This window comes from Drosophila melanogaster, chromosome 2L, assembly GCF_000001215.4.
Source record: "Drosophila melanogaster chromosome 2L".
Taxonomy (NCBI): Eukaryota; Metazoa; Arthropoda; class Insecta; order Diptera; family Drosophilidae; genus Drosophila; species Drosophila melanogaster.
In genome coordinates this window covers 6,546,989-6,573,212 of record NT_033779.5, presented here as the reverse complement: position 1 = coordinate 6,573,212, position 26,224 = coordinate 6,546,989, and the positions used below count along the sequence as shown (strand labels likewise).

At 43.8% G+C, this 26,224-nt stretch overlaps 7 protein-coding genes and 1 long non-coding RNA gene across 15 annotated transcripts in view; 4 read left to right on the top strand and 4 right to left on the bottom strand.

Annotated features, from left to right (window-relative positions):
* Positions 1–4,813, top strand: part of Dpp10 (Dipeptidyl peptidase 10) — a 32,669-nt gene extending 27,856 nt beyond the window's left edge. Inside the window, exons 15-16 of one of the 3 annotated variants that reach the window (NM_135207.3) lie at positions 671–1,017; positions 4,348–4,813. In NM_135207.3, the coding sequence (NP_609051.1) occupies positions 671–727 (57 nt within the window). In that variant the 3' untranslated portion in view covers positions 728–1,017; positions 4,348–4,813. Of the gene's footprint in view, positions 1–670 lie in introns of all 3 variants that reach the window. The other 2 variants (NM_001298754.1, NM_001298753.1) reach the window with 2 other exon arrangements.
* Positions 4,814–7,031: 2,218 nt separating this feature from the next.
* On the top strand, positions 7,032–9,101 carry CG13766 (uncharacterized protein). Of its 2 annotated transcripts, none has more exons than NM_001298752.1 (1): positions 7,032–9,101. In NM_001298752.1, exon 1 carries the CDS (start codon positions 7,096–7,098, stop codon positions 8,041–8,043), a length of 948 nt encoding a protein of 315 aa, NP_001285681.1. In that variant the 5' UTR covers positions 7,032–7,095; the 3' UTR covers positions 8,044–9,101. The 2 variants fall into 2 exon arrangements, with proteins under 2 accessions (NP_001285681.1, NP_609050.1); NM_135206.3 differs by having other exon boundaries at positions 7,032–8,850.
* On the bottom strand, positions 8,504–10,888 carry Ent2 (Equilibrative nucleoside transporter 2). 2 transcript variants are annotated; one of them, NM_001298751.1, is made up of 1 exon: positions 8,504–10,888. In NM_001298751.1, exon 1 carries the CDS (start codon positions 10,514–10,516, stop codon positions 9,140–9,142), a length of 1,377 nt encoding a protein of 458 aa, NP_001285680.1. In that variant the 5' UTR covers positions 10,517–10,888; the 3' UTR covers positions 8,504–9,139. The 2 variants fall into 2 exon arrangements, with proteins under 2 accessions (NP_001285680.1, NP_609049.1); NM_135205.4 differs by having other exon boundaries at positions 8,817–10,888.
* Positions 10,889–10,923: 35 nt separating this feature from the next.
* Trmt6 (tRNA methyltransferase 6 non-catalytic subunit) lies at positions 10,924–13,787 on the top strand. Of its 3 annotated transcripts, NM_135204.3 has the most exons (4): positions 10,924–11,004; positions 11,101–11,187; positions 11,578–12,636; positions 12,697–13,082. In NM_135204.3, the coding sequence occupies exons 3-4, from the start codon at positions 11,646–11,648 to the stop codon at positions 13,038–13,040; spliced, it is 1,335 nt and encodes a 444-aa protein (NP_609048.2). In that variant the 5' UTR covers positions 10,924–11,004; positions 11,101–11,187; positions 11,578–11,645; the 3' UTR covers positions 13,041–13,082. The 3 variants fall into 3 exon arrangements, with proteins under 3 accessions (NP_609048.2, NP_001285679.1, NP_995638.1); NM_001298750.1 differs by lacking the exons at positions 10,924–11,004; positions 11,101–11,187 and having other exon boundaries at positions 11,553–12,636; positions 12,697–13,787; NM_205916.2 differs by lacking the exons at positions 10,924–11,004; positions 11,101–11,187 and having other exon boundaries at positions 11,553–12,636.
* COX5BL (Cytochrome c oxidase subunit 5B-like) lies at positions 13,080–13,782 on the bottom strand. The gene is made up of 2 exons (NM_135203.3): positions 13,502–13,782; positions 13,080–13,445 (listed from the first exon to the last, which is right to left on the bottom strand). The coding sequence occupies exons 1-2, from the start codon at positions 13,680–13,682 to the stop codon at positions 13,162–13,164; spliced, it is 465 nt and encodes a 154-aa protein (NP_609047.1). The 5' UTR covers positions 13,683–13,782; the 3' UTR covers positions 13,080–13,161.
* A 117-nt stretch (positions 13,788–13,904) lies between the features above and the next one.
* On the bottom strand, positions 13,905–15,413 carry COX5B (Cytochrome c oxidase subunit 5B). 2 transcript variants are annotated; one of them, NM_135202.2, is made up of 3 exons: positions 15,229–15,413; positions 14,622–14,795; positions 13,905–14,274 (listed from the first exon to the last, which is right to left on the bottom strand). In NM_135202.2, the coding sequence occupies exons 1-3, from the start codon at positions 15,308–15,310 to the stop codon at positions 14,168–14,170; spliced, it is 363 nt and encodes a 120-aa protein (NP_609046.1). In that variant the 5' UTR covers positions 15,311–15,413; the 3' UTR covers positions 13,905–14,167. The 2 variants fall into 2 exon arrangements, with proteins under 2 accessions (NP_609046.1, NP_001285678.1); NM_001298749.1 differs by having other exon boundaries at positions 14,064–14,274.
* A 297-nt stretch (positions 15,414–15,710) lies between these two features.
* On the top strand, positions 15,711–17,496 carry IFT52 (Intraflagellar transport 52). The gene is made up of 3 exons (NM_135201.2): positions 15,711–15,894; positions 16,155–16,800; positions 16,857–17,496. The coding sequence occupies exons 1-3, from the start codon at positions 15,782–15,784 to the stop codon at positions 17,400–17,402; spliced, it is 1,305 nt and encodes a 434-aa protein (NP_609045.2). The 5' UTR covers positions 15,711–15,781; the 3' UTR covers positions 17,403–17,496.
* A 3,280-nt stretch (positions 17,497–20,776) lies between these two features.
* Positions 20,777–21,359, bottom strand: lncRNA:CR44776 (long non-coding RNA:CR44776). The gene has a single exon (NR_124121.1). It is a non-coding gene; the product is annotated as a long non-coding RNA:CR44776 (long non-coding RNA).
* Positions 21,360–26,224: the final 4,865 nt, after the last annotated feature.

Here is a 26,224-nt window from a genome sequence, read left to right as displayed (position 1 = left end):
GCATTACACTTGTTACACTTTGGGCTTAATATGGTTTACCAGCCGAACTTTATTTTGGGCCTAAGTCCCAGTCATAATCGTATGTGTTTGCTGTTGGTTTGTTGCCCTTTTTCTGGGCCTTGGATCTTGGCGAAATATTGTGGTTTTTCTTTTGGTTTAGTTTGTGTTTGCTTTAGTTTTTGGCTGCTACGTTCTTTGGATTATTTGTTTCCCTTGTTTGATGCTAGTTTTCCCTATGAGTTCCATCACATTTCTGTTTTTTTTTTTGAAGCTTTTTTCCATTATTATTCCGAAAGTTTCGCCTTGAATACTTTTTGCGTTTGCCCCGAATTTTCGTTGATCCCTCGTTTGATTCGAACAAATTGTTTTGGCTGTCCAACATTTGTATCCTTTGGCGTATGTTTGTGTGTGGGACTTGTTGTTGCTCGATGTGTTTTCCTTTTACGCAGGCTAGATACACACACTCTCACACACACGCACACACACATCCAGAGACACTAGAAACACATACACCCAAACTGGCTATTTTACCTAAATGTTTGCTAATGCCTTGATTGTGCTCCTTTCTCCTTTCCACTTTAATTTTCTCTGATGCTGTACTGTCACTTAATGTAGAAAATAATTGATATTGATATTTTTGAGTAATGGCTCACTTTCTGTCCAACAACAGGTGCCGCCGGAGTCGAAAGCTGGTCTTGGCAATGGCGGCGATATGCAACAGCAATAAACTTAAATTATGGCAGCAGAAAATTCTGATAACAAAAGTATGGAACACAACAAACTTCAACCGGAACGTGCGAACGAAATGTTTTTCTGTAAATTGCATTCAATGTGATTTATCATGAACACACCCACGACACTCACATACACAGCAAGCGGCTAAATGGCAACTCAAATAGCCAAACGGCGGCGGCGACGGCAAAAAAAGCAACAACTAAGTTAAATGGCATTTTGTGTAAAATTAATAAGCAAAGCAGCAGCAGCAGCAGCAGCGAAATGCGAAATGCGAAATGCCAAGTAAGTGTGCCCAAAAAGGAGCATAAACAAACAAATGTATATGTATGCGGACAAAGCGGACAAAATCAACATGGTTGTGAAAACATAACTAACACACAAACGCACACAGACAACGACTTACACAGACACGAGAAACACACACGCACACAAGCACGCAGAGAGAGCGCGCACAAAGGTAGGCAATAAAAATTTACACATTCGGCTTTTCTCCTGTGACAGGTGTGACATTTCAATGCCCTCACAAAAGGTCGCTTCATTATGGCAAACACTCTGCCGAATCTCAGAGTGTTATTATCTCTCAATTAGTGTGAATATTTTTTTTTTCTGTGTGTGGCATTTTGTTTTAATTTTCAAGCAATATATCACAAAACATTTTCACTTGAGTTGCAAGTATGAGCAGTAAACATAATTTTCAGCTGGTATTTAGACAGTCGGCTTGTCAAGGCAACACTTTCGGTTTGAATTACTTTTTCATTTCGTTGTAATGTATGCATATTTGGCATAAATTCCCAATGAAGAGCAAACAGAAATAAAATTGAAAAACAAATTTATTGAAAACGCTACACGTGAGCCAGCTGAGCTTCGTGCCGCTTTGCTTGAACGGAAATGGCCAGCATAAATCAAATCTGACAACATTCTAAATGACATTTTCTGATAGTCGAATCGGTTTTATCGTTTGCCAAGGGAAAGTTTTCCAAAATGTGTAATAGCTCACTAGGGGGGGACGGAAATGACCCATAAATTGCAACTGAATTTATGGACTTGGCTCATAATTGAGTCTGGATTTGCAAACCGTTGACAGAACGCACGATTGAAGTGAGAAGTTTGTGTACTAAACTCATTCCGAGCTTGAATGCGAACTCAATTTGAATAACATTAGTCTCTCTGTTTGCATAGATTGAATTACGATTTAATTTGGTTTTGGTTACTCATAAATTTGATCATCAAATTTACTGCCCAAACAGAAAGGAAATAAAACTGAATAATGTCCGTGTGATGGGAGATGCCTCAGTTGGAAAGTTTAATTAAATCAAACGAAATAAAAACGCAGCCATAAACACAGCATAAATATTTGAATTGAGATAAATGAAACAAACCAGCGACTCAAACAATTGCACAAAAGTGCTTTCAAAACGAACGCAATTGAGTTTCCAGAAAGCAAAAAAGTAAAATTACCAAATGGCCAAAGTAAATTTATTACACAAATGGAGGATTCAATGGGAAAACGAACAAATTATAAATCAAACAAACCAATTAAATAGAATAACTGCATGTAAGTAGCGCAATAATAATTAATAATATACATTTACGACTTTTTGTTCGATTTCATTAGCTGAACAAATCGAGTTTAGTGGCAGTAGAGTAGCGTTAGTCGGTATCCAAAACTAAAACCAAGTAAAACTAGTTAATTAAGCCCAAGTGAACTAAAGCGATAAGCAGAAATGAGAAAAAGGTCAAAAATAGCTGCGATACACATTAAACATAAAGATGGCACAAAAGCAATGCTCAAAATGTATGAAACACAAAAATGGAGAAAACTGAAAATAGAAAGCAAATGACACCGCATCGCATATTCCGCAAAAGTATCTGTATATCCCAAACCCTTTTCCCCTCCAAGTAGTAGCAGTATGCAAAAAAAGGATTATCCTTAATTAGACATTTGGCACACTTTTCGAGAGCGGCAGTTAATTAGCAACCGCCGCCAAACTGCGGCTCTTAATTCTGATGGCTGAACAGGATGTTTTTCCCGAGAGGTGTGGCATACGGCGCGGGGTGACTCACTTATGTAATGTCATTTGGTGCAGAAATCCCTACAATTTTAGTGAATAGCGTAAAGTCTTTATTTAATTAGTAATAACACGTGTAAAGGCCATGTTCTTAACTCGACTTTACCATTGGTATTAGTAAGAAACTATGTACCTTGTTAAATCCTACAAAGTTCTGTGAACTCTTTTTATGTGACAGCTAATTGGCAAACAAGTATTTTTGCATATAATCGCTACTCTATTTCGCGCTAAATTCCCATAAATATGAATGTGTGTATCCTTTAACGCTCCGTGCAGCGTGTGGCACAAGCAAATCCCAGCTGGATAGAGTTTCCCTCCAACTTTGGGGGCAATTTTAATAATAAAGTCGCGCTGGCCGCAAAGTATGCTACACAAAATATAAACTCGTCCTTGCGCCGCAACCCCTTTTCCACTCCCATGCCCACTTCCCCCTCACCTGTGCACAGGTAGGTATAAGAGGCAGTGATGTGTGCTGGTGTTGGAAAATTGCAAGCCAACATAAATTTATGTCTGCCTGACACTTTTATGTGCCTCGCTGGCGGTTTCAGCTTTTTACGCCGAATTTTTAGACGCCAGCAGAACGCATGCCAATGTTTGGCTAAGCCGCAGGTTTTGCTCTCCGCAATTAACGCACACACATTTCCACGCCGCCCACCTGGCCAGTGGGGCGTGGGGCGTGGCACGTGGAGCGGCCTGTCTGTGTGTCGGTGCAAAGGCGCTTATTTTTAGACCGAAAGGTCGTCTGTGAGAGGGACTGTAAAAGGCCAGCTGCTGCTGCTCCATCCACTAACCCACCACTACCACTACCACTTTCCACACGCACACAAACACAAAAATAAAGGATACAGGTGTTTGCCTTAACAATCCGAGATGAAGCCATAAGTGCGATGCTGTGTCAGCTAGCTATGGAAATTGAAAAAGGCTCGAAGACAAAGGGAAAAACGGAAGGGAAAAACATTTAAATGCTTTCTATGTAGTGTACTAAGGACCAATTACCGATGGCGATGTGCGGAAGTAATTAAAAATAAAATTGAAAAATGAAAAATATATACACAAATTACGGAAATGTAGCAACGCGCGGTAGACGATTAACAAAATTTGCAATATATACATAGGAGACACACATTCGACATAATGAATATTGACTCAAATACCATTTAGTAATTATACAAGCATATATATATATATATATATATATATATGTATATATATATAATATACCCAATGATATACACGAGAAATCAAATTAACACGAATACGGTAGTTTAGTTCATCTAGTGGATCAAGCGTTTGCATTATTCGAGTTACAAACCTATGAAAACCAAAGGAAAACCAAATGGAAAACCAAATGAAAACCACTCCGTATTGTTAAAGTACGTACTATTAGCTCAAATGAAAGCTCAATGCGGCTCTGTAAAAAAAGGGAAAACTGTAATATACGCCTATACATAACTAAATAACTATACTTTGATATATGATACATATATATTTTATAAACAACTTTTACTCTTAAACAAAAACCATTTTAATACTCTATCTTCAGCCTTACCGTAAACTAAATGGGAAATTCTAAGAACGAGCATAGTAGTAACTCAATAACTCCTAGAGAGCTCAAATGGCCAATGGGCAGATATGGAAATCTATCCTAACCAACGAAATCGAATACAAGTTGTTAGTTATGTTGTTTAATGTAAATAAGCTTTAAGGTGGCTAGCTCAATTCAATTACTTTGTTTACTCCTTTCGTTAATGAGTGTTTGGAAATTAATTACTTAAGCCGAATTACTTACTTAAGCGAAAACAAAACCTTTGTGATCCAACAAGTTTCTTCTCTTCCATGAAGCAAAACCAAACTAACCAATATAATAATATGAATTTAAAATTAATATGTAATTACATTGACTTAATTAGCTGAGACGTTCAATAATTTCGCCTGGCATTTAGTAATGGAAATCGTGAAAAGCGGAAATACCTAAAATATATATGAAAGCATGAAGCCAAAAAGCAAACTGAAAAGCAATGTGGTTTTATTATTATTATTATCTTTTGGGCAAATCATTATGAATATTGGATAGGTAGGTAAGGCAGTAGTGCGGTAAGTTCATTTTAAGTAATAGTTTAATGCATATTCCTATAATCGAGTCACTTTGAACGTGAATCAAACCATTCAAGTATTCCCCAATGCCACATTATCCACATCCCCAGAAGCCCAAATATGTCGATGGATTTCGTCTTGGTCCGTTGGCCAACTAAATCAAATCCTCACCTCTGGAGTCCGAATTAAAAATGAAATATTGCACTCAAGCTGCAAGCGGGATTCTTGGAAAATCGAAAATGTAAACCGTGGAAAAGTCCAGCTTGGCAATCTGCATAAAACACGTAACGGGTTGCAGTGCCACGCCTCCCCCCGCCCCACTCCGGACTTTCCCCTTTGTTGGCCACTGAGCACGTAGTGAAAGGACTAAAAGGACTGAAAGGACTAAAAAGGCGGCACGCAAATGGCCACAAAATGTTCGACTGGCATGCAATGGCCATCAGTTTTTAGGGGCCAATGGACGCGGGCCAAGTGGAGCTGGGTGTTTTCGGTGGAGGTCTTGCAAACTTTCGACTTAATTGGCCAATTGTTTGCCAAGGCGCTGAACAAGAAAAAGTGTTGCATATTTGATGCCGTTTTACACATTTCTTTCTCCGCTTTTTCTTTTCTATGTAGGCAGACCGTGAATCCGCAGCGAAGGAGGTGGCAAGTTTTAAGAGCCATCGTTTTGGCAGCTAATAATTTATCGACGCGATTTCGGCGGGCGTCTAATTGCCACCCAGGAACAAATATGAAAATATTGTGTATAATGCACGGATGGCATAAATGGCATGGTTGCCCGCTCTAATCACGCCAGTAATTGAGCCGCCACGATGAAAATGTCCGGCACAAATTGCCGGCCACTTAAATGGAGAAACCCGAAGCGGCCGGGGCAGGAGTATCTGTATCGGTGGTGGAGGAGGATTCGCAGTCACGGCCATGACTCACGTATGTCACCACGGTCATTATCCAATTTCAGTGGCCTACAATTGGGTGGAAGTATCCTTAGTCATTGTCATTATATAACACAAATTTACTAAGCATTGTTATTCATTAAGTTAAAGAAACCACGTAGCAAAGATAATTGCTACTTTTGACCATTATTTACTGTCTTTGAAGTACACCTTATTCTACGACAGCCCAAATGTGTTCTTCTCTTATTGTATGTTATAATTTATAGGGTATGTATATGTGCTCGTATGTAATCAAGAAAGGTGTCAGCTTACAGCAAACATGATGTGGGTTCAGTGACCTAATTTCTCCACCATTCCAATTTATGGCATCTACGATAGCGATGGAGTGTACATTTTAAATGTTTGCTTTAATTTTTTGCTCCGATTCGTTATTCCGGGCACATCAGCTATTGCCACCATCCCGCCACTAATGCCAATCAATTGGCGTCCCATGTCCTGACAAGGGTTCCTCCGACAGTTGGCTATTTTTGCGCTATTGTGAAGGCGAGACGCAGACTACTCATACTCTTGAATTTGGACTCTGGACTGAGGGAAAGCAGAACTCCATACTGCTGCAGGATAATGCCCCTACAATACATAAATAATTTACATTTCGCATGATCACGCACAAATCATGCGAGCCAAAGAAGCGCGGCAACAGTCAGACTGGGATATTGGCCTTTGGTTTGGGGCCTTTCGATTTTGTTGTGTGGGATGGGGAGGGGGTCATCCTGGGGGCGCCGAATGCCGCAGCATGCGCATCAAAGTGACAGTTCAACATGGAAACCCACTCAAAATGTTAATTGATACGTATGCAATGCGATTTGCGGGCCGCCGGGCACGTAGAAAGTTTTTCCAATTGCTGTTGTGGCGATTGCAGAAACTTTTAACGCAAGATGTAAATGAAAACTAAAAACAATTGAGATTAATATATATACCTATTATACTTTTATATATAATATTATACTTTGCACGAAAATCATTTATAATATAACATCTTTTATTTGCACTTTTATTTCGCTAATTATCATCTATTAAAAGTTTTTTGAAACAAGAAAAGTGACTTTAGTTGAGATACCGTTAACAGATACCCTCTACTATTTTAGTATATACATACTTTGAAAGTTACTAACTAGTTTCGTAGCATTCAGTATTTTCATTTCAGAATTGCTCGGTATATTTTGCCGCTCGCTACCTGGTCCCACTGTTTTAAGCAAGAACATAATATTGACTTATTTATTTATACTGGCTCTAACTTATTTAAAATGGAGAGGCTAAACGATGACTGTGTATGCAATATACTAGAGTTCCTGCCGCTCGTGGAGCAGATCAAGATGGCCAGGCTAGCGCCGCGCTTCAAAGAGCTCCTCTGCCTAATTGTGTGGCGAAAGCCGCGGTACCGGAAGGTTTCCGTATCTGATTCCATGCTGAAACCTCTGAGTAAGGAGGACTACATATATTTCTTCGAACTGACCAGTCCCGCAATGGAGGAGCTGTACATTTGGAACGTGCACAAAAAGGCGTTCGACTCGTACTTGGGTCGCCATCTGATGCGACCCGAATTGGCCTTCTATCTGCGGCGGGATTACAGCAATCTCCAGGAGCTCTGCATCGCGGATGAGAACATGAACAATAGCATGATTAGCACTATAGCCAAGAGCTGTCACCAACTGCGTAGCCTGAGCGTGTCAAGTGCGTACATCACGGGAAAGTACCTCACTGGACTCTCCAATTTAAAGACCCTAGTCGCACCCGAATGCTCCGTGGAGCTGCCCCATCTCTCAGAATTGCTGGATCAATTGCCACTAAAGCACCTGGACCTAACCTCAAATCGGTATCCCGTGGAGGCGACCATTCTGCAGTCGGAGGGAAGCAAGCGTCTAGAGCGACTTGGCCTATCTGATGCAGAAGACTTCGGCTTCCCACTGGCCGATAGTCTGCCTCAACTAAACACGCTGGTGGTGAGCTACCACAAAGTAAGCAGCCAGGAACAACTGAGTATGCTGGAGAAAACGCGCAAACGTGTGGAGCGAGCCGCGAGAAAATATCCCCAGCGCCTGCATTCGATCTTAGGCAATGTAGTGGATGTGGAAGTGGCCCTCGAGCAGATTGCTGGCCTTGAGAAACGCCATCCCAGGCATACGCCAAAGTTCAATGAGCTTCTGAAGATCGTGTACTTCTTGTCGGATCCGCAGGGCGGAGATAAGAAATGACCTTGAGCTGGTCAGGGCTCTGCCTCGGCTCTTCCCCCTAACTTTGCCCTTGTAAATACATAAATAGGTACTAGACGTCGCCCAAGTGACAAGTGGAACTGATATGTTTATCTGCTACTAGCTGCTCCCACGGTAATTATGTGTCTTCTCAGATAAGGTTCGTTTATTTGGTTATTTTTTTGTTTACCAAATATTTTTCGGCGCCATGTCCAAACAATTCCATCGGCTTTGGAATGGTTTACGCCTCTTTGCAAGATGGCATTAAACTTTGGCACAGATGCAAAATAAAGTATTTCGGAGATTATAATATAGTAATTATTACTAACGTTTAAATCCAGTTTTTGTAACCTTTCTGCCAATTTGAAATTAATTAAATTAGTTTTGTATAAGGCCGTTATCTGCACATTTATTATTTTATTAGAACGTTTTATTTGTACGTTTTCTGTTAACAGTGTTTTTTATCATTACAAGGGTGTCCACAATTTCAGCTGGGCGGTTTCGGTGGCCACCAAAAGAGTGCATTGATTAAATGCTTTGGTCGTGCATATTTGTCCCACTTTGTTATTTCATTCAATCGGATGAAGCTGTGATAAAACGAACCAAATATTCCATTGACTTGTTAGACCCCCTCCTAATTGATAGATATATGTACATCAATTAGGACCCAATTGTCAGACTCTGCAAGTTCCCTTTGCTCTTTTTGTCGGCACAATTTTCCCATGGATGCGAGGTATATTGTTGCTTTAATTTGTACCACTATCTTTGTATTATTTCGTTGATGTAATAAAATACAAATTGAAAAACTTTATTAAATAAAACGTGTTAAAATGATTGATTAGTCCTAGAACTAGAATTGAGCGCAAAACTAAATTTATGTGTGTGCAGTCTAACTATGAAATATTAGACACCATATTATTAAAATGAAAAGTAAAACCTTTATTAAATGAAAAGAATATAATTAATTGGTTAAGACGAAACCAAATGGCCAGGTCCCGGAACTGGTATTGAGCACAAAACTAAATTTAAAATGTGTCAAATAATGCAATGCAATGAACAATGAAAATTGTTAGTAAGCGTCATACTAATAAATGTAAGACTACACGACGAAAAATGGTCCCAGATACGAGAACAGCACTCCGGAGAAGATGCCCGTGATCAGCATGGCAGCTGCGTACATTCCGGCAGTGGTCTGGTATTTGGTGTGCACCGTCTGCGGGGCGTACATCATGCCCAGAGAGCTGAGATACCCGGAGCTGTAGGCCATTGCGATGCCGATGCCCCAGTACACCCAATCGTTCTCGATGAATACGGCCAATGAGCGCACCGAGTCCGGCGGAACGTAGTTGCACATGACAAACAAGGGGATGAACGCCAGACGCAAGACCACTGGCACCCAGAGGAACCTCGGACCCGGCCATTGCACCCACGATGTGGTTAAACTGCCCAGCATTGCGAAGACGTTAAAGGTCGCGAAGCAAGTGACCAGTGTAAAGTAGTCCGGGCCTACTACGAAATTTGGGTCGGAGCGGTGCACGTTCGACTGAATCGCCGGGAAAACCGACAACGTGACGAAAAACGTGAGGAAGATGTTGAATAGTTGGGGCGCTGCTTTCTTGAAGATCTGCCAGTAAGGCACGTTCAGCTGGGCCTTAGAATCAGATTTCTTTTCGCTGCTCCGGCTAATGGTCTCGTAGTGCCGGAAGAACTTGTTCAGCGGCAGCGCAAAGTACGTGTCGAAGCAGAGCAGCAGCACTAGGATGGCGGTCACGAAGTAGTAGATGGCCGAAGTCCTCTTGGACGAGAAGATCTCACCGCATATCAAGGCCATGGCGGTGGTGAAGCAGCCGCTGATGTTGGAGCCCAGGACGACGGCGCCTGTGTACTTGATGGGCAACGATGCCACTATTCCGTATATGGTGTTCTGGTAGATGCCGTTGCACACGTTTAACAACACAATGCACACCATGGTGGTCCAGAAGAAGACGCCCGGCCACTGCGAGGAGTCGAGCATGGCCAAAATAATGGTAACCAGCAGAATGACCATTTCGAAGATGATGCTGTAGACGATTCGGGTGGTCAGGTCGCCGCCAAAGTTGACAAAGATGTTCAGCCAGTTGAAGACCAGGTTAGGAATCTGCGAGGCAAAGCCCATATTTTGCATGAAATGGGTGCGGTAACTCACTTCCGTGGCCACGGTGTTGTTTGGTCCGAACTTGAAGTCCTCGAAATAGGACTTGGCCGTGATGAACATGTTCCATGGCATCAGCGTGCCCACGCCGTGCAGCAGGAATATAAAGAACACGATAAGGAATTTATCTTTTGGCGCTGGCAGGCCCAGTTTCGCCAACACCGACGTTGATCCCTTGCCGTTGGAATCATGGGGCGGCAACTTGGATTCCCACGAGGGATTTAACGTCACCGGCGCCTGCTGTTTGCCAATAAAAGGCGACTTCTCCGATTTAGCCTCCGCCATATCTGCGCGACTTCTGTTCTGCTCTGGCTCGGATTTCTTTCTGGTTCTGCTGATGCGGGCGACAGCAGTTATTGGGGCGTGTGCTTGAGGCGTTTGCTTGAAACCCGAAAACTTGCGCGGTCAGTTATTTTCGCGGTGGCCACAAAACCGGTAGGAGGGCGGGAAGGTTTGATTTTCCCTGCGCCTGCGACAGCACTCTGATTTCGGGATTAGGGTATATCCTCGTGGCGGGGGGTTCGCCTGGAACTAGTGGTCACGTGGAGACGCAACTGCAGTGCCCGAAGAGCGCTGATTACAACACAGATCCAATCAAAGGTTAAAACCGCACCGCACTACAAGATTATCGCCGCGTTGTATCAGCTGTACTCGATCGAACGGCGTTGCCACACCGTTGAAAATTATGATTTATGGGCGTCGATACAAGCGATTTGAGGGGTGCCGTTACGCATGGGCGCAGTCCTTCCCTTCCGTAATCGCCAAGAGGGACCGTAAGTATGGGCAGTAAATAATGTATTTTTGGCAATGATTATTACTTAGTCATAGTAATTCAAGGTATTTACTCACACTTTCACCATCCCTGTTAGCTACACCCATGTTCAACTTAAGCATTCATAGCAACCAACTCTACTTATTAAAGCACAACAGCAAACAGCCACTTATCTCAAAAATGGGTAATGTATGTACATATTTGTTGTATATTATTTTTGTGTATATTTTAACTAGGAGTATTGATATTGTGCTTGAATGTTCTAATTGCATGATCAAAAATTAATTAGTTAAAGTAAATGAAATTTTTGGTATAAGTACTCATGGTTATTTCTTAATTAGAATTGTGAAACATTTGGCCAAGCAACAGGTAATGGAGCTGCCAGATCAGTCAAATATCAATCCAAATATTCTTGTTTGCATAAATGAATTTGTATTGCCAAATTAAGAAAATAATTTGTTGTTAATTATAGCTCTTTATTTAAAATTTCGTTACTAATCACATGCAACAGGTGACTAGATTACCAGATTTTGTCCGTTTTCCAGCACTGAATTTCTCTTCCTCTTCTCTATAGAATTTGCGGCTTTCGTTTGTTTTCGACAAACACGTTGTTTATAAGAATTATAACATAGAGTTGCAACCATGGCCACCGAAGAGGACATCCCCAGAATCCAATTGGGCGACTACATCGTCATCCAGCGGCAGAAATATACGAAGCTACAAAAATTCGGCAGTCTGGACACCACGGCCACATTGGGCAAAGAAACACTGGAGCTGAAGTCTCTTTTGGACCAACCCTATGGCTCCACGTTCAAGATGTGCGTCAAAGAGACAAAGCCGGGTAAAAGGGGCGCCCAGAGACAACACACCTTGGAGCTGTGCAGCGAGACTGAGCTGAGAAGCACGCGAGAGGTTCTGGGCATCTCCAGCAGTGGAGCGGATAATCGGGACATCCGGGATGATGGAGAAGCGCAGACCCTGAAACCAGAGGACATTGCGCAGCTGCGTGAGGAGTGCAACGACTCCAGCAAAATCATCGAGAAGCTGGTGGAGAATTCTAAGACTTTCCACAACCGAACGGAGTACTCCCAAGAGAAGTACCTGCTAAAGAAGGAGAAAAAGTATTTCGAGTTCGTTCAAATCCGCCAGCCAACGATCCGTCTGATGCTGGACATCTTCTACCGCCAAGACTCGGAAAAGGTCATGGGCATTCGCGTTGACACTTTATCGCAAATTATTTCTTACTCGGGCGTTTGTGGATTCGGCAGCTATCTGCTGTACGAGAGTGGTACCAATGGTCTACTGCCGGCTGCCATGCTCAACTCTATAGGCGCAGGCACGGAGGGCACCCTGGTGCACATGCACCCGGGCAATGTGCCCCAGAAGCAGGCGCTCTCAGCTCTGAAACTACCCCTGGAGCAGCAACAGCGATGTGTTTCCGTTAATCTCTATTCCGTTTTAAGGGAGTTTTACCAAGGAGGGGACGCGAAGGCCACAGATATTCCCGTTGTGGAGCCCAGTGAAAACGAACCTCAGGAAACCCAGCTGGAGACGCCAACGGAGGAACAACCTGAGGCGATAGAACCGACCACAAAGAAACCCAAGCTGGATGAGTCAAATAGTGGTAGAGAAGGTATTGGTCACAATAGTAAACTAATCAAGACAAGTACAAATACTATTTCTGTTGTTATAGGAGCAAAGGGACCTCCGCGCTGGCATTTGGAAAACAAGCGGGCCACGGCCCTGATGCACGCCGAATTCGACAGTCTGGTGGTGGCCGCCAAGGAGCACCCATCCAACATTCTGCAAGCCCTGCTGCCTCTTGTGAAACCCTCAAGACCCGTGGTGGTATTCAGCACCTGCAAGGAGCTGTTACAAGAGACATTCATGGAGCTGAAAACAACAGGCAAGGTGACGGGTCTGCACTTGACCTCGAACTGGCTGCGCACCTACCAGATCCTGCCCAATCGCACACATCCGGAAGTGAATATGAGCGGAAATAGTGGCTACCTTTTGACGGGCTATACGCTTAGATAGTTGTTGTGCGTCTAACAAATACATGTAAGCCTTTGTTTTGATAATATCATGCAATGTTTAATGCCAGCTGAGGATCATGCCAAGTGTGTTCGTGTTAAGTACAGCGCTCTGTGTGATCGATCTAAACGGGTGGGACATTCTTGAGGATGAAGTAGTGGCCGCACTCGCACCGCTTCGGTCCCTCGTCCTTCTCAATCCACATCCACTTGGGCAAGCGGTCATCCAGGCACAGACAGCCTACGAGGCGTGCATCGAACGCCGATGGCACGACGGTGGGGTCGTTCTCCCTTCCCGATCCGCGCCTGATCACCTTGCTGAAACCCCAAGGGTCCTCGCAGCCCTGCTTGGCCAGCAGCATTTCGCGCTTCTGAATCCCGGTGACCAGTTGATCGTCCGCAATTAGCGCTAATCGGGCATGAGACCTGAACTGGAGATCTTTGCAAGCTGCAACCACTACTTACCTGACTTTTGCACCTGAGTTGTGGATATGGGACGCTGTTGAGGAGCAGCGGCTGATCCTTGCCACTGTAAACCTAGTCGTCGAAGCAAAGAGCTTAGCTTTCCGTCGCGCTGGGTTAAATTGGAGATCAGACGTTTGGAGGCGGACTGAGCCTTAAGTAGACGCGAAATGTAGGACGACATTTTTAAAGGAGTTTATCTAGAAAATTATGGTTATCACACGAGAATTTCCCACTTTGAGTGAGTTGAATCTGATCAAAGGGTTTTGAAAATGTTTGATTTCTTATTAAGACGCCTACTGCCTTATTAAAATTAAATTAGTTCTGCGATTTTAAACATTTTTAAACGAAATTCAACTTTCTTCTGTCTTTAGACAAGCTTTTTTAAAATAAATCCTTTGATTTTCACTCAAAATCTCTTCTTTAGACTTTATTGTTCGCTTTTTGTGTTAATTAAGCAATTTTCCTCGGCTGCGTTCGAAAACACGTTTGCAGATCTGAAAATGGAAGCTGTGCCGCCCTTTCACTCCTCTCTGTTCACAGTTTCGTTTTTTTTTTTTTTTTTGGGTTGATGTTTGTTTATTTGGACAGCTAAGTGGGTTGACTTTTAGCTTAGTAGTTGTTGTGTTTTTGTTATTAATTGGTTTATTGAATTAATTAATAATAACTTTAAACAGCTGCCTTCTCCACCAGCTTGAACCAATGGCCGCACTCACAACGTTTCTGGTTGCCCTTCTGCAGCCACATCCATTGCACGTAGGTCTGATCCTCTTCGCCTGGTTTGGAATGAAAGGTTTGTTAGAAAGTACTCTACTGGAATGATGGGCTTTATTTTTGGTCAGGATAAAGGCATTAAGGTTTCCTTAGTTGGAGTGTGTGCAATTATTCAAAATAATATATGAAAACGTTTAAACGCGGTGTGTAGCTAATCAGAGCTCAAAACTTAATTAAATTAAAGCGACTCAATTGGATAAATATTACAATGAAAGGAATTAAATTTTGCTTCGCACAGAAACGTCATTGAAATGCACCTAAACAGAATAGAATGCAAATTTTACGGCTGATAGAATACTCCAATCTCTGCCATTATCCTGACCGCAGCTGGTGTTGTTGGACTACTTACAGATGCAGCCCACAATGCGAGCATCGAAGGCCGATGGAATAAGGTTGGGGTTCTCCTTGGTGCCGGCGCCCCGCTTGAAGACCTTCATGTCGAAGGGGTTATCATTGCCGGCGGCCTTAAGCAGCAGCTCGCGCTTCTCGATACCAGTGGCGTGCTCCAAAGGATCGTTCATCACTGCAAGGCGGAGAAGTGGGAAACGCAATTAGGAATTAGCTCATAAATTGATAAGCGAATGGGTCACTGGTTACATAAACAGCAGACGCCCCAAACCCAGACGCTCCGTCACAAGTACAGCTCTTCGGAGGGGTAATCCCGGCCAGCTTCTGTCGAGGTGTTAACTCCGCACTGTGGTGTCACCGCTCCCCCTCTCCGACCATAAGTCGCACATTTCCCAGCGCATAGTTATTACATAACCTCGCACTTTCAATAGACACTTTTCTGTGGGTCCAAATCTGATGCTCTCCAGGTTAGTGGAGCACAGTGCCATGCTGGTCTTCCACCTGCACTCCAATATTATGCAATTCCAGGGCAGAAACTCCGCCAAATCGGCGAACGTGACCGAAAAGCAGCTGGCCGTGGGACTTCCCTCCGCATTTGCACCACTTACTTTTGCAGAAGCGCACGGGCGTGTAGGCAACATTCTGGCGTGCGGCGGCACGGAGCGCCATGCGTCCACAGATCGATGCCATTGTTCGTTTTGCGAAAATTTCGGTCGGTCTTAAGTGGTGAACACCAAAAATTCTTTCGTAATTTTTCACACAGCTATGGATCAGTGTGACCGCGGTAAAGTAAGAAAAAATACCACACGCTGCAGAAAATATGATATTGATACTTTCAAATGCTTGAGTAGACCAAATAAAAACAAACAAAGTGTCCTATTGTTATTCGTCGTAATAATTGGGAAATAAACTCTAGCTTAAACAATAAAGTTCTTAAAATAATAATAAACATATATTTTTGTTAGCAACCGATATACCACATTTAAAAAATTAATGTACAACGGTCACCCTACAGTGTGCAACAATCAACCGAACTTAAGTGTTGGAAAACACCGGCGGAACACTGGTATCGAAACCACAAGAGGGCGCCACTGCGTTGCCGGGCAACCAAATGTAAAAACAAAAAATTTTATTAAAAAGTTTATTGAATCTGCATGAAAAATGTCAAGCAAGCCGGTAATCTGCTTTGATACATCAAAAAATGAACGATTTCAAATATCGGACAACTACAAAATGATGCATCGCAAATTGAAGGTCAATTGGAATGTGGAACAGTCAGTATCCCAGAAATTATTTTGGCCAATAAGCAAACATTACTATAAAAACAAAACAAATATTTTTCAACTATCAAAATAATCAGCTCATACAGGTTTTCAAATAAATGATTGATCTTTAATATTTGCATATCCCACTTTCATAAAGGATGTTTTCCTTAAAACAAAACTTTTTTAAATGTAATACATTTTAGACTTAGGAATGAATCAAAAATCCAGAATGAACTATTATTAAATTATGTTTTAAAATGGATTTACAGAAATGATGCGGAACTCAGAATGGAGCGACTTGCTCGGGTTAAGATATTTGTTCTCGCCGGGCCACAGGACCGATTCACAGAGGATGAATTCGATGTGCTGAAGCACTACGTGGAGGTGCAAGGAGGCAGTCTGGTGGTGCTCCTGGGGGAAGGCGGGGAGCCGGAGTTCAATACCAACGTGAACTTCTTCCTGGAGCAGTACGGGATCTACATCAACGGCGACACTGTGGTGCGACCGCACTACTACAAGAACTTCCATCCCAAGGAGTGTATCGTTGGTGGTGGCGTTGTTTGCGAGTCCATGTGGCGACACCTCCTCAAGCTAGACATAGAGAAGGTGTACTACGATTTCAGTGACGAGAAGTACAAGATACACTTTCAATATCCCTATGGGGCCACGCTGAATGTATCGGAACCTGCCAATGTCCTGCTCACCACGGGTCCAGTGGTGTATCCCTTCAATCGTCCCTTGGTCGGCTACTTTACAAACGGGAAAGGTGGGAAAATCCTGGCGGTGGGATCTGGATACATTTGGCATGACAAGTATCTGCAGGACAAGACTAACGATGCCATGTTTGAGTACTTGATAAAGCTGCTTGGAGGCGATGAGATTACCTACAGTCACTTGGACTTCAATGATGTGGAGGTGGGTTAATTACCAACAGAAAGTTTGCAGCAAACTAATTGCATTATAATCCACAGCTGAGCGACAACAAGCACTTCACCGATATTGGGTTCCTGGCCGATATGCCAAAGGCCTGCCTGATCGATTCGATTGGAACCGACATGCCCACGGACTTCAAGCAGATGTTTGACATGAGGCTCTGCAGGCTGAGCAACCGCCTGCTTAAGGACGTCATGGATACCTACGAGCAACTGCATGTCAAGTACGAGCCGCTGAAGATCATCAAGCCGCAGTTCGAGATTCCGCTGCCCAACGTCCAGTTGGCAACGTTTCCGCCCATCTTCAGCGAGCCTTCGGCTCCGCCGCTGGAGCTGTACGATCTCGACGAGACTTTCAGCGGAGCTCGATCCCAGCTGGCGCACATGACCGGCCAGGTGCTGCAGGCGCTGCAGTCCAAGGAGCCACAGAGAAGGGCTCTCAACCAGCGGGAGCTGGAGAACTACATCAAGGAGTGCGCCAGGATTACGGCCATTGTGGACGAGCGACAGGATATGGCCGCACGCGAAATACTTAACATCGTGGCACGCCAGATTATCAGCTACAGACCTTATGCGGAGGACTAGAACGCTCCGATTGCTACATTCCTTGCAACTTTTTTCGGGCCAATCAGCAAAATAAGAATTATGTGAACATATATATATATATATATATATAATTTAAAATTGAAAACCTAGTCTGTTTTATGTAAACATGTTGGCGACTCGAATTCAAACATGGCCGGCAAGCCAGCGAAAGAACGCTCCTCCGTTTTTCGTGCAGGGCTCCCGAGTTGAATTACACCGCAGGCGATTTTTGGAGTGCGGGAAACACAAGACCTGTGGGAAGTAAAGCTATATAGCTGCACTTATGCGCGGCTCAGCCATCGTTTAGTACGAAAATTGGTTACTTAACACAATTAATTATTTGTATTAATATTTCCCCGTACGCCAAGGGGTGCCTCCGCGCCACGCAAATCTCCCAAGGGAAATCCTGAGTAGCTGTTCTGTTTTTAGGTGTCAACGATTTGCTTCCGCTTTTCCGGAGGGGGCGACTCCTGCTATCTCCCTGCTAATTGGGATGAGAACTAGGGTGTGGGAGTATCTAGTGTGTGAGAAACCACTAGTTAATGCTTGTCACAACAAATAGTGTCATAAATCTGGACTCCCAAGGGGGATGCAATTCCAGGGAGTGGAGTCCTGTAAAAAATACTTCTGCACAACTGGCGGTTGTAAATTTTTTAGGTTTTCTTTTGGAGAAAAAATGTTTCCCTGGAGTGCGTGGATCCTTGGGACATGTTTGGGATAGGGATTTTTACCTGAAGACCAGTAGTTGATATCAAAATAAGTTTTAAGTTAAGTTTTAACTTGCTCATATTTTATTCATTCTCATTTCAATAAATTTCCATTCCAAATGGACATCTTTTAGTTAGTTACAGAAATTCGGAATATTATCCAAAATATTACACTATATTATGGATTATTTACAAAATGTTCCTGTTTTGAAGTCATTTCACCCCGAATCCCCACTTCGAACCGTCCAGAGTGGTGGTGGTGACCCCGACCGTCGTCCAACGGCTGCTCAATCAATCAATATTGAAGGTTCCCACACCGCAGGCGAGGCACTGGAACTCCATGGGTTCCACCCCCCTTCCTCGCCAGTGTGTTGGCCATTTTGTTTGCTATTTCTGTTTGGCTTTTTCTTGTGCTGACCGCTAAATATAACGTTGGACGGCTAAGCCGCGGAGGTGTGGAGGGTCGGCCGGCGGTGCAATAATCTGTGAGGGGAAAAGAGGTTGGGATGAAATCGGATACGGGCCAAGTAGGAAGTTACCTTGAGTGCATTTCTATATATCTGTATCGACAGTGACAATGCCCGCCCAAGTCCAAGTTGCAGTTCATTCATGGTTTCAGTCGGTTCGTTTTTTCTTTCTCTTTCCGAGTTTGGTGTAAACAGGTTCACAGGCTCACGGCACAGAAGCCGCACAAGTTTTTCCCGGCTGCTCATCCTCATCCTTGTCCTCGTCCACCTTCCACTTTTCCTCAGCCATCTGGCCACCGAGGGCAGTTGCATTAAACGAAGGGCAAAAATGATTTTATTCCGATTTTGTTTGCCTAACGAATCCAGCTGTATTTGCCGCACTTCCGTTCTCCCAAAAGCAAGCGCAAATATTCGAAAAAGTCCTGACTTCTCAAGTGCTGCGTTTGTTTTCCCATCCGCATTCGCATCCCTTTTTTCCCAGCTGGGATTTTCCCGCACGCACAAATCGTACTTTATATATTAGTCACTTTTCCGAACTGTCCACCATTTCTCACCTGTATGAAGCTCGCCAGGGGGGTGGGGGGGGAGTGCTGAATTCCGGGAAAACCCTCATGGAGCACGCCGCGATCGTGATGCGGGTCGTGGCGACATCGTTTTAATTAAATTACAGCCACCAAAACGTGCGACACTATAATAATTTTTATTCATTGTCAAAAATGGGCAATCATAAAAAACAACACGTCTGCATCGCAGCTGGCGAAGGTGGAGTTCTGAGTTAATCCGTGGTGGGGGTTAATCCCACGGAGTGTGGGGCAAGCTGTCCGGACACAGCCACCAACATAAACAGCCATTCGCTCGCACAAGGGGAATGTAACAATCAATTAACAGGCCAGATAGGTTCAGATCGGAGATTCCAGTTAACCCTTGGGGAGCATCACTTTTTGGCTTCATTTCAGGTCGTAATTTTAACGAGCTATAGGTACTGGGATTATGCAGTTTTAAGTAAAATAACTTATCATAAATTTGTATGTCATGTCATCATTAAAGCTTTAAATGATTGTCATGATCTTAGGATTTATTTTTGTCTGCATAGCCTCTTGAGTGAGTGAGTGGTGTGATGGGAACCCTCTTGCCCATGAAAGGGTTAAAGCAGCCGTTGACCCAAGATTGTCATGGCACGCTTCTTCGTCCGCTGGACTCTCTGTCTTTGTCTTTGTCTCCGTGGATGTCGCTCCACTCGTGTTGTTGTTGTTTCTGTCTGCTGGCGGGGACATGTGGTTGTTGTTGCCATCGCTGTGGGGCCCAATGTCAATGTCTATATGGCCATCATCGGAATAGAAAGCGTGTCTTTTATGTTGTGGCATTGTTATTAATCTATCATTAGGTCGCCGTTGTACAACAGGCTCTAATGATGCGTGTAAATGCTAAACAAATCACACATTCTGCCCAAAAAAAAAAACTATATAAAAATAAAATACACCAAATCCAAATCGAATATCTCTGCGCAGCGAAACGAGGGAAATATGCTCGAAGCGCGTGTACAATTTAAAATGAAATAAAATCAGACTGCGCAGCTTTCGAAATTTTATGAGCTTGTTGTGCTTATTAGTCGCCCCACGAGAAATGGCGACAGGCCACAACATCACCAACAACATCACCAACAACACCACCGAAACAACAACACCAATGAGAACAACCAGAACGGTAACAACAACAACAACAACAACAATCACAACACGCATTTCCACGGCTAATTTTTCACGCGCACTCCGAATGCAGCTTCACCTCCAGCTCCATACCTGCTCCACCTCCATACCAGCTCCAGCTCCAACTCCATCTCCATTCCGACAGCGACAGCTCCTGACCAGGCTATCACTTGCCGCAGTCCCAGCAAGGGTATCATTGCTATCCTGTAGCCTTTGTGCTAGTACTGGTCTCGATTTTGATTTAGCGTTAGTTGTGCAGTATTCAATGATGCAAATGACGTTTTCCCAATGGAAAACTAATTCAACAGTGATTTAATGTATAGCAAAGGCATTGAATGAAATGGAAAATCAAAATATATGGGTGCATACTTTTGGACAGCTTCATAATAGTATCAGTTTACGATGTTCGAACTGCCTGACGCATAATAACAATCATTTGTTGGTTTTTCACTTATTATATTGATAGCATTAGAATAAACTCCGATAATTTAATTATTGATATGATATATGTACATAATATGTAGTTCAACCAGCATTCGATGATCTTCAATTGGCTTCTTGAGGTTCCTTGTGCTTTATTTTTATACTTTTTGGCACGCCAGACACGCACGAGAAATTCCAAGAGATAAGGATCGTGTACGACAAGGTGTATTATGGACCCCCAATCCAGGGACCCCAACCCCGGCAGCCAAATGCCCAGTGTCCCCCAGTCGGAGTTGTGCCGTCGAGTGCCATACTGTTGACTCTGTTAAATTGCCAATATTTATGGTCTTGCCCGCACGGGTTGACTTGTTAAATGGGTGTTCCTTCCAGCAGCCTTTCGTTGGATGCCATCACCAGTTCCGTGGCCGGAGGATAGGGACTCCTGCCCGACAGTTGGTAGCTGTAAAACGTTTAAGGACAAAACGTGTTCGGCCCGATAAGAGGCAGCTGGCCAAGACGATGGGCTACGGCCATCAGCATCAGTTTGACGTATGCCCGTCAATGGTTTTAATGGCCCAGTTAGCCATTTTGAAAGTGCCAAGATTCAGTTTCTATGTGCAGCTAAGCAGAAATGCGCAATGTCGTCGCCGCTGAAGCTATAAAAATGTCAAAACATGCAACAAATAATGGCAGAATTATAAAGAAATCTAGCGGTAGCGAAAATAAATAAATAAAAAAAAGCGCGTCATTCAGTTCGTTCAGTGCAGTAAGCCAGTTGTTTGCGGCTTATTCCCTACAAATTAATTCGGTAGCTTGATTTCTGGAAATCTTATAATAACGAGTGCATACTGTACTTATTTATTACTTAGTTAAGTGAGAAGCATGCTACCAAATACGCCATTTTAATAAGAAATTTCAAACTCAATAAATATTAATATATAAACTTAATAGGATTTCAGAGCATTTATACTTCTTGCAGACCGAATTTATTCCCCATCACCGCCCTTATCTCACTGGATGTGTAATTGACAAAAAACGAAAAAATGAGTTTCCTCTGGCTTGTTTCCAGGTTGATACGGCGCTGATCTTGCGGTTTTGCTGGTTTTATATCGCATTTATGCCATTTTCCATGGTAGTTTTTTTTTTTAGTTTATTTCGGCGAGGAGCCGCACGCGAATCTGCCATGATGCTGACATTTCGAAATCACCCGAATCCCTTCTGAAACCGTAGATGTGTGAGAGAGGAAAGCCCAGTCTTATCTCGATCCGAATGATCGTCACCTTAAATGCTATAAGTCACACCTAGCCATTTGTCACATTTTCTAGCCGCCCACGGGGCCAAACCAATGGGCATGGGGCATCGGAGATTGGGTATTGGGATCGGAGATTGAGACTTGTTTCATAAATCAAATCGGTGCACGTTACATTTGAGGCGCATAAAAATGCAAATTGTATGCATAAAGTATAATTTTTATAACTTAATTAACCGAGCTTTGCGGCGTAGTGGGCTTGGGGCACCTGCTGTGTTTGTCGCTTTTTCCTCATTAGGCTGGCGCCAAGTTTGAGATTGATTTTGGTCGCATTTACATGACAAAGCTGCTGGGGATGCTGTAGGAGTTGTCTTGGGTCGATTTGGTTGTGATAAGCTCATCAGGGCACCACCACTGGTAGCTGCAGCTCCTCGGGAATCAGCCAGGCCAAGACTACACCTCGTACCAAATTCTCGGAAGAGCTGCAGATAAGCCGAGTGCCCCAGACGAACATTAAATAATCTGCCTCTAATTTGGGTGTCGTTTACACGTGCCAAGATCTCTTGACTCCACTCCACTTCACTTCACTGCCGACTCCCTGACACTGATGAGGCCCATCAAGATGATGATGGGTCGAGTGTTGGGTCCCCGGCAGGGTCATCAAACACCTGGCATTATCGCTTCATCTCGGAATGTGCCTGATATGCGATTCGAGGGGGTGGCGTTGTGTCGAACTGGCGGAATGTCAAAGTTTACATATTTGATTGGATTTTATGGGAATTTCCAAGGTATGTTTGTGTTTGACGATCCTCTGAAAAAGCAATGCTCCCTAAAATAGTATAGCCAAGGATTACACCTATCATAATACCCGTAATTAACCACTACGTAAGCCATCCTTAGCCTTTTATGCCTTCAGACAGAGTTTATTTTGTTTATTTATATTGTGTAATTTGTTATTTCTTCTACCTCTCCTTTGTGGGCCCTGTTTCTCTGCTGGCTGACACTTGACCCTTTTAGAAAATAACCAGTTGTGTGTGTGTGTGTGCGACGATGGGGTGAATGTTGGTGACTGTCTCGAAATCGAAATCTGGCGCCGTTTACATTGCCCGCGGCTAAACAAAAAAGAAACATCAGCCAAATCCACAATCGAGAATGTCTATACAAAAGTCAATAAACTTCAGTGCGATAGGTATGTGGACAACAGCCACAATCACAAGGGCAGCAAAATCACAAACAATGGTCACGACAACGGGGGGCGTTCGTCTGGAAGGGATCAGCCAAGGGGTTTCCCATGGAGGTGGTTACAAGCAACAGGTGCAATGGGGCAGCACACTACTTATTTCTAGCCACAAGTTGAATTAAATCACTTATCTAAATATGATCTTATAGTGAATCGCTTTGGTTTAGTCATTAAACTGAACTGGGTATCTCCTCCTGCTGTTTCCTAAGAGACAAAAGCAATGTGTTCCATATCAGAGTACTTTAAACTTTGCCTTAGCTTTTCCACTGAACAGCTCACTCCACTCCACCCGATGGGTGAAGCCTTGAAAACCCACCACCTTCCAGTGCTGACTCATCCGGGCAGCTGGCTGTGGGCTCTTCCCGCTGGTGACTTACTGTCAACTGGCGCTTGGGCCGAACTCGTTGGTCATAAATTATCCGAAAGGAGGACCCTTTGCCTGCGCATCCCAATTGGGGACCAGCTCCTACTTCTTCTCCAGCTCCTCCTCCAGCTCACTGTCGCCAGCTCGGATGCCAAGTGATTTTTTTTTCTTAGCGCGCCCAGCGGGCGCTCATTGTACGGGCAGTTAAACAAGACGCTTTTCAGCTCGTAAAACAAGCTGGCTGGCTGTTTGTTTTTGTATAATAAAGTTATTGATTTGTGTTTAAGTGCCGTGGGTGACCCGCTTGGAAACCCAACGGCGATTTGGGGTACGAGAAGAAAGCCTTTCCCCCAGCAGATTAATGCGTTGCATTCGGGGCCAACAATCGCTGGCATTTATCAGCTTATTTGCTTTATTAAACGCTAAGCTGAGCCGTTTAAGGCCCAAAGCTGACGCCTGTCAATTGCGACATGAGCAAAGTCACTCCCCTCCAGAAATCGCTGCCCACCACTGCTCGATGCTCGACTCCTGATCTTTGGGCTGTGGACAGCGGACTGTGGGCGGCGCACTTAAGTAGCTTAAACAGACGCGGGGTGGTCCGCGACATAACTTTGTCTAATGACTCGGAAATCCGTCACTAATAATAAGAGCCATGGCCATAAAGAGGCAGCGAGCATTTGAGACCCTCAGTCGGTCAGCGACTGCCGATGCATTTCTGCACTTAACTGGAATCGGTCAACTTCCAGCTTCAGATGGGAGCTTCCATCTTGGAGCTACAGATGGTAGAGGCCGAAGCCTCTGACACTGAGCACGTGTGTGTGCTTCTGGCATAATCCTATTACCCAGCCGACGTTGCTCGAGTTTTATGAATGAAAATATTCCTACGACCGCAGCAGGCAAACAAATGGTTGTTGAAAAATAAGAGTAAATCCAATTGAAGGCAATCGATGGAGTAGTTGGGCAGGTTGATAGGCAAATGCCATGGATTGGGTTGGAAAATCAATAATAGACTACTTTATAACTTCATCGATTGCAACTCAAAGTGAGGTTTAAGTGAGTTACGTGAGTGATTTAAAAAAAAAAATAATTATATAAGTTATACTATTTAAGGGAGCTAAGTATTTAAGTCCCTGTTCTCAGCATTCAGCATTTCTTAGTTTATATATGTTTTTGCATTATACTAATGATTTCCTTTTGCTGTAACTTGCGTATCGTGCCGATCCCATCTTATCTGACTCATTAAAGGAAGCTATGCCTCCGCCCCGCCAAACCAGGAAACCAATTTAAAGCCACACCGTAGTTTATGGCTTAAAGTCGGATGGAATTAGGAAAACGCCCCCTTCTCCATTCGCCCCATTGTAGCACCATTCCATCCCTTCAATCCCAATTCCACACCTACAAGAGTCAACATTGAGTGCTTTTCCGCGCGCATGCGTTCGATCCTCGTCTGCCGACGGGGGAGGATTCCATGTCCTCGGAGCACCAGGACAATTCAAAATGGCTGCACAAATATTTGGATATGTGGGGGAAAGGGAGTGCCCCGGGCTACGGTGGGGGGGGGGGGGGGTTCTTTGGTGCGGGGGCTGGTGTGTTGTTAAGCCTAACTGTTACTGTCGCAATTCATTGAATTTGCAGGGCTAATTAAACACGTTAACAACTGTCGCGATGCGCTGAGCCGTGCAGGGATAACTTGCTCCAAGATCGTTGTCGTCGTCGTCGTTCAGACGCCAGTCGACAAAGAAAAAACACAAAGAGGCAGCAAAAGAGGAGACGAAACTGGCCGTATGTCTCCTAGTCTGCCCTGTGATTTTTGGCTAAAGACCAGCGGCTTGGAGCTGTCCGCAATATCCCGAAATTGGTCAGACTAATGCGAGTCGACATTTCGCCTGGCGCCCAATCAAGTGTTGCCAAATTGGGTTAGCCGAGGGTCCAACTAAAAAAAAAAAAGAGGAGACCGAGACCCAGAACCGTTCGTGGAAGGGTCCCGAAATAAGGCTTCCAGGAAGCCCTAGCACCAAACACACGGCGATGCCAACTTGCTGTGGAGATCTTCGAAACTAAATCGTATCGGAAATATTCGAAAATGTTGTCCGTCAAATCGGATTTGAGTTGAGCAGGTCAGTTAATATTACTAACTGCGATTTTATCCTTAAAGTGTTAGTTTATTAATCAATTTTGATATATTCATTCAAAAATACAGCCAAAATTAAATTAACACATATACCTGACAACATTTTTAAGTGATTAAAATGTATATTTTCAATTTTCACTTTTACCATTCACACCACCAAAAAAGCCATCACAGAGCTGCTAACTTACTTGAAATATCCTTCAAATTCCTTTAAATCCTTTTCCAAAGGCAGTTTAAACTTTTATGTGCCTGTGTTTCCCCAAATTGCAGTTAAGTAATCACAAAAATGCCAACTTGTTTTCGGAACACAAAAGAAGTGCTCACATATTTATTTATATTTGGTTGTCTGCAGTGAAAAGCGAGTCCTGATGCGCCGCCCTCGCTGAGAAAACTCACTCAAAAGCGGCCCAAGCGTGCGAGCGAGAGCGCAGCGCTGCTGGACGGCGATTGGCTGTTTCCGGCAGAGGAAACTCACTCAAAACTCGCATGGCGACGACGTCAGCTTTGCGATCGAGAATCCAGCGATGAGCGCTTT

Coding starts and splice junctions, on each gene's coding strand:
- Ent2 (NM_001298751.1), bottom strand. CDS start 10,516: ATGGCGGAGGCTAAATCGGAGAAGTCGCCTTTTATTGGCAAACAGCAG.
- Trmt6 (NM_001298750.1), top strand. CDS start 11,646: ATGGCCACCGAAGAGGACATCCCCAGAATCCAATTGGGCGACTACATC. Junction 12,637..12,696: donor GTCAAATAGTGGTAGAGAAG/GTATTGGTCACA, acceptor CTGTTGTTATAG/GAGCAAAGGGACCTCCGCGC.
- IFT52 (NM_135201.2), top strand. CDS start 15,782: ATGTCAAGCAAGCCGGTAATCTGCTTTGATACATCAAAAAATGAACGA. Junction 15,895..16,154: donor GTCAATTGGAATGTGGAACA/GTCAGTATCCCA, acceptor ATGGATTTACAG/AAATGATGCGGAACTCAGAA. Junction 16,801..16,856: donor TGGACTTCAATGATGTGGAG/GTGGGTTAATTA, acceptor TATAATCCACAG/CTGAGCGACAACAAGCACTT.
- COX5B (NM_135202.2), bottom strand. CDS start 15,310: ATGGCATCGATCTGTGGACGCATGGCGCTCCGTGCCGCCGCACGCCAG. Junction 14,796..15,228: donor GCCCGTGCGCTTCTGCAAAA/GTAAGTGGTGCA, acceptor TCCGCCTTGCAG/TGATGAACGATCCTTTGGAG. Junction 14,275..14,621: donor TCGCATTGTGGGCTGCATCT/GTAAGTAGTCCA, acceptor ATTCCAAACCAG/GCGAAGAGGATCAGACCTAC.
- CG13766 (NM_001298752.1), top strand. CDS start 7,096: ATGGAGAGGCTAAACGATGACTGTGTATGCAATATACTAGAGTTCCTG.
- COX5BL (NM_135203.3), bottom strand. CDS start 13,682: ATGTCGTCCTACATTTCGCGTCTACTTAAGGCTCAGTCCGCCTCCAAA. Junction 13,446..13,501: donor AACTCAGGTGCAAAAGTCAG/GTAAGTAGTGGT, acceptor ATGCCCGATTAG/CGCTAATTGCGGACGATCAA.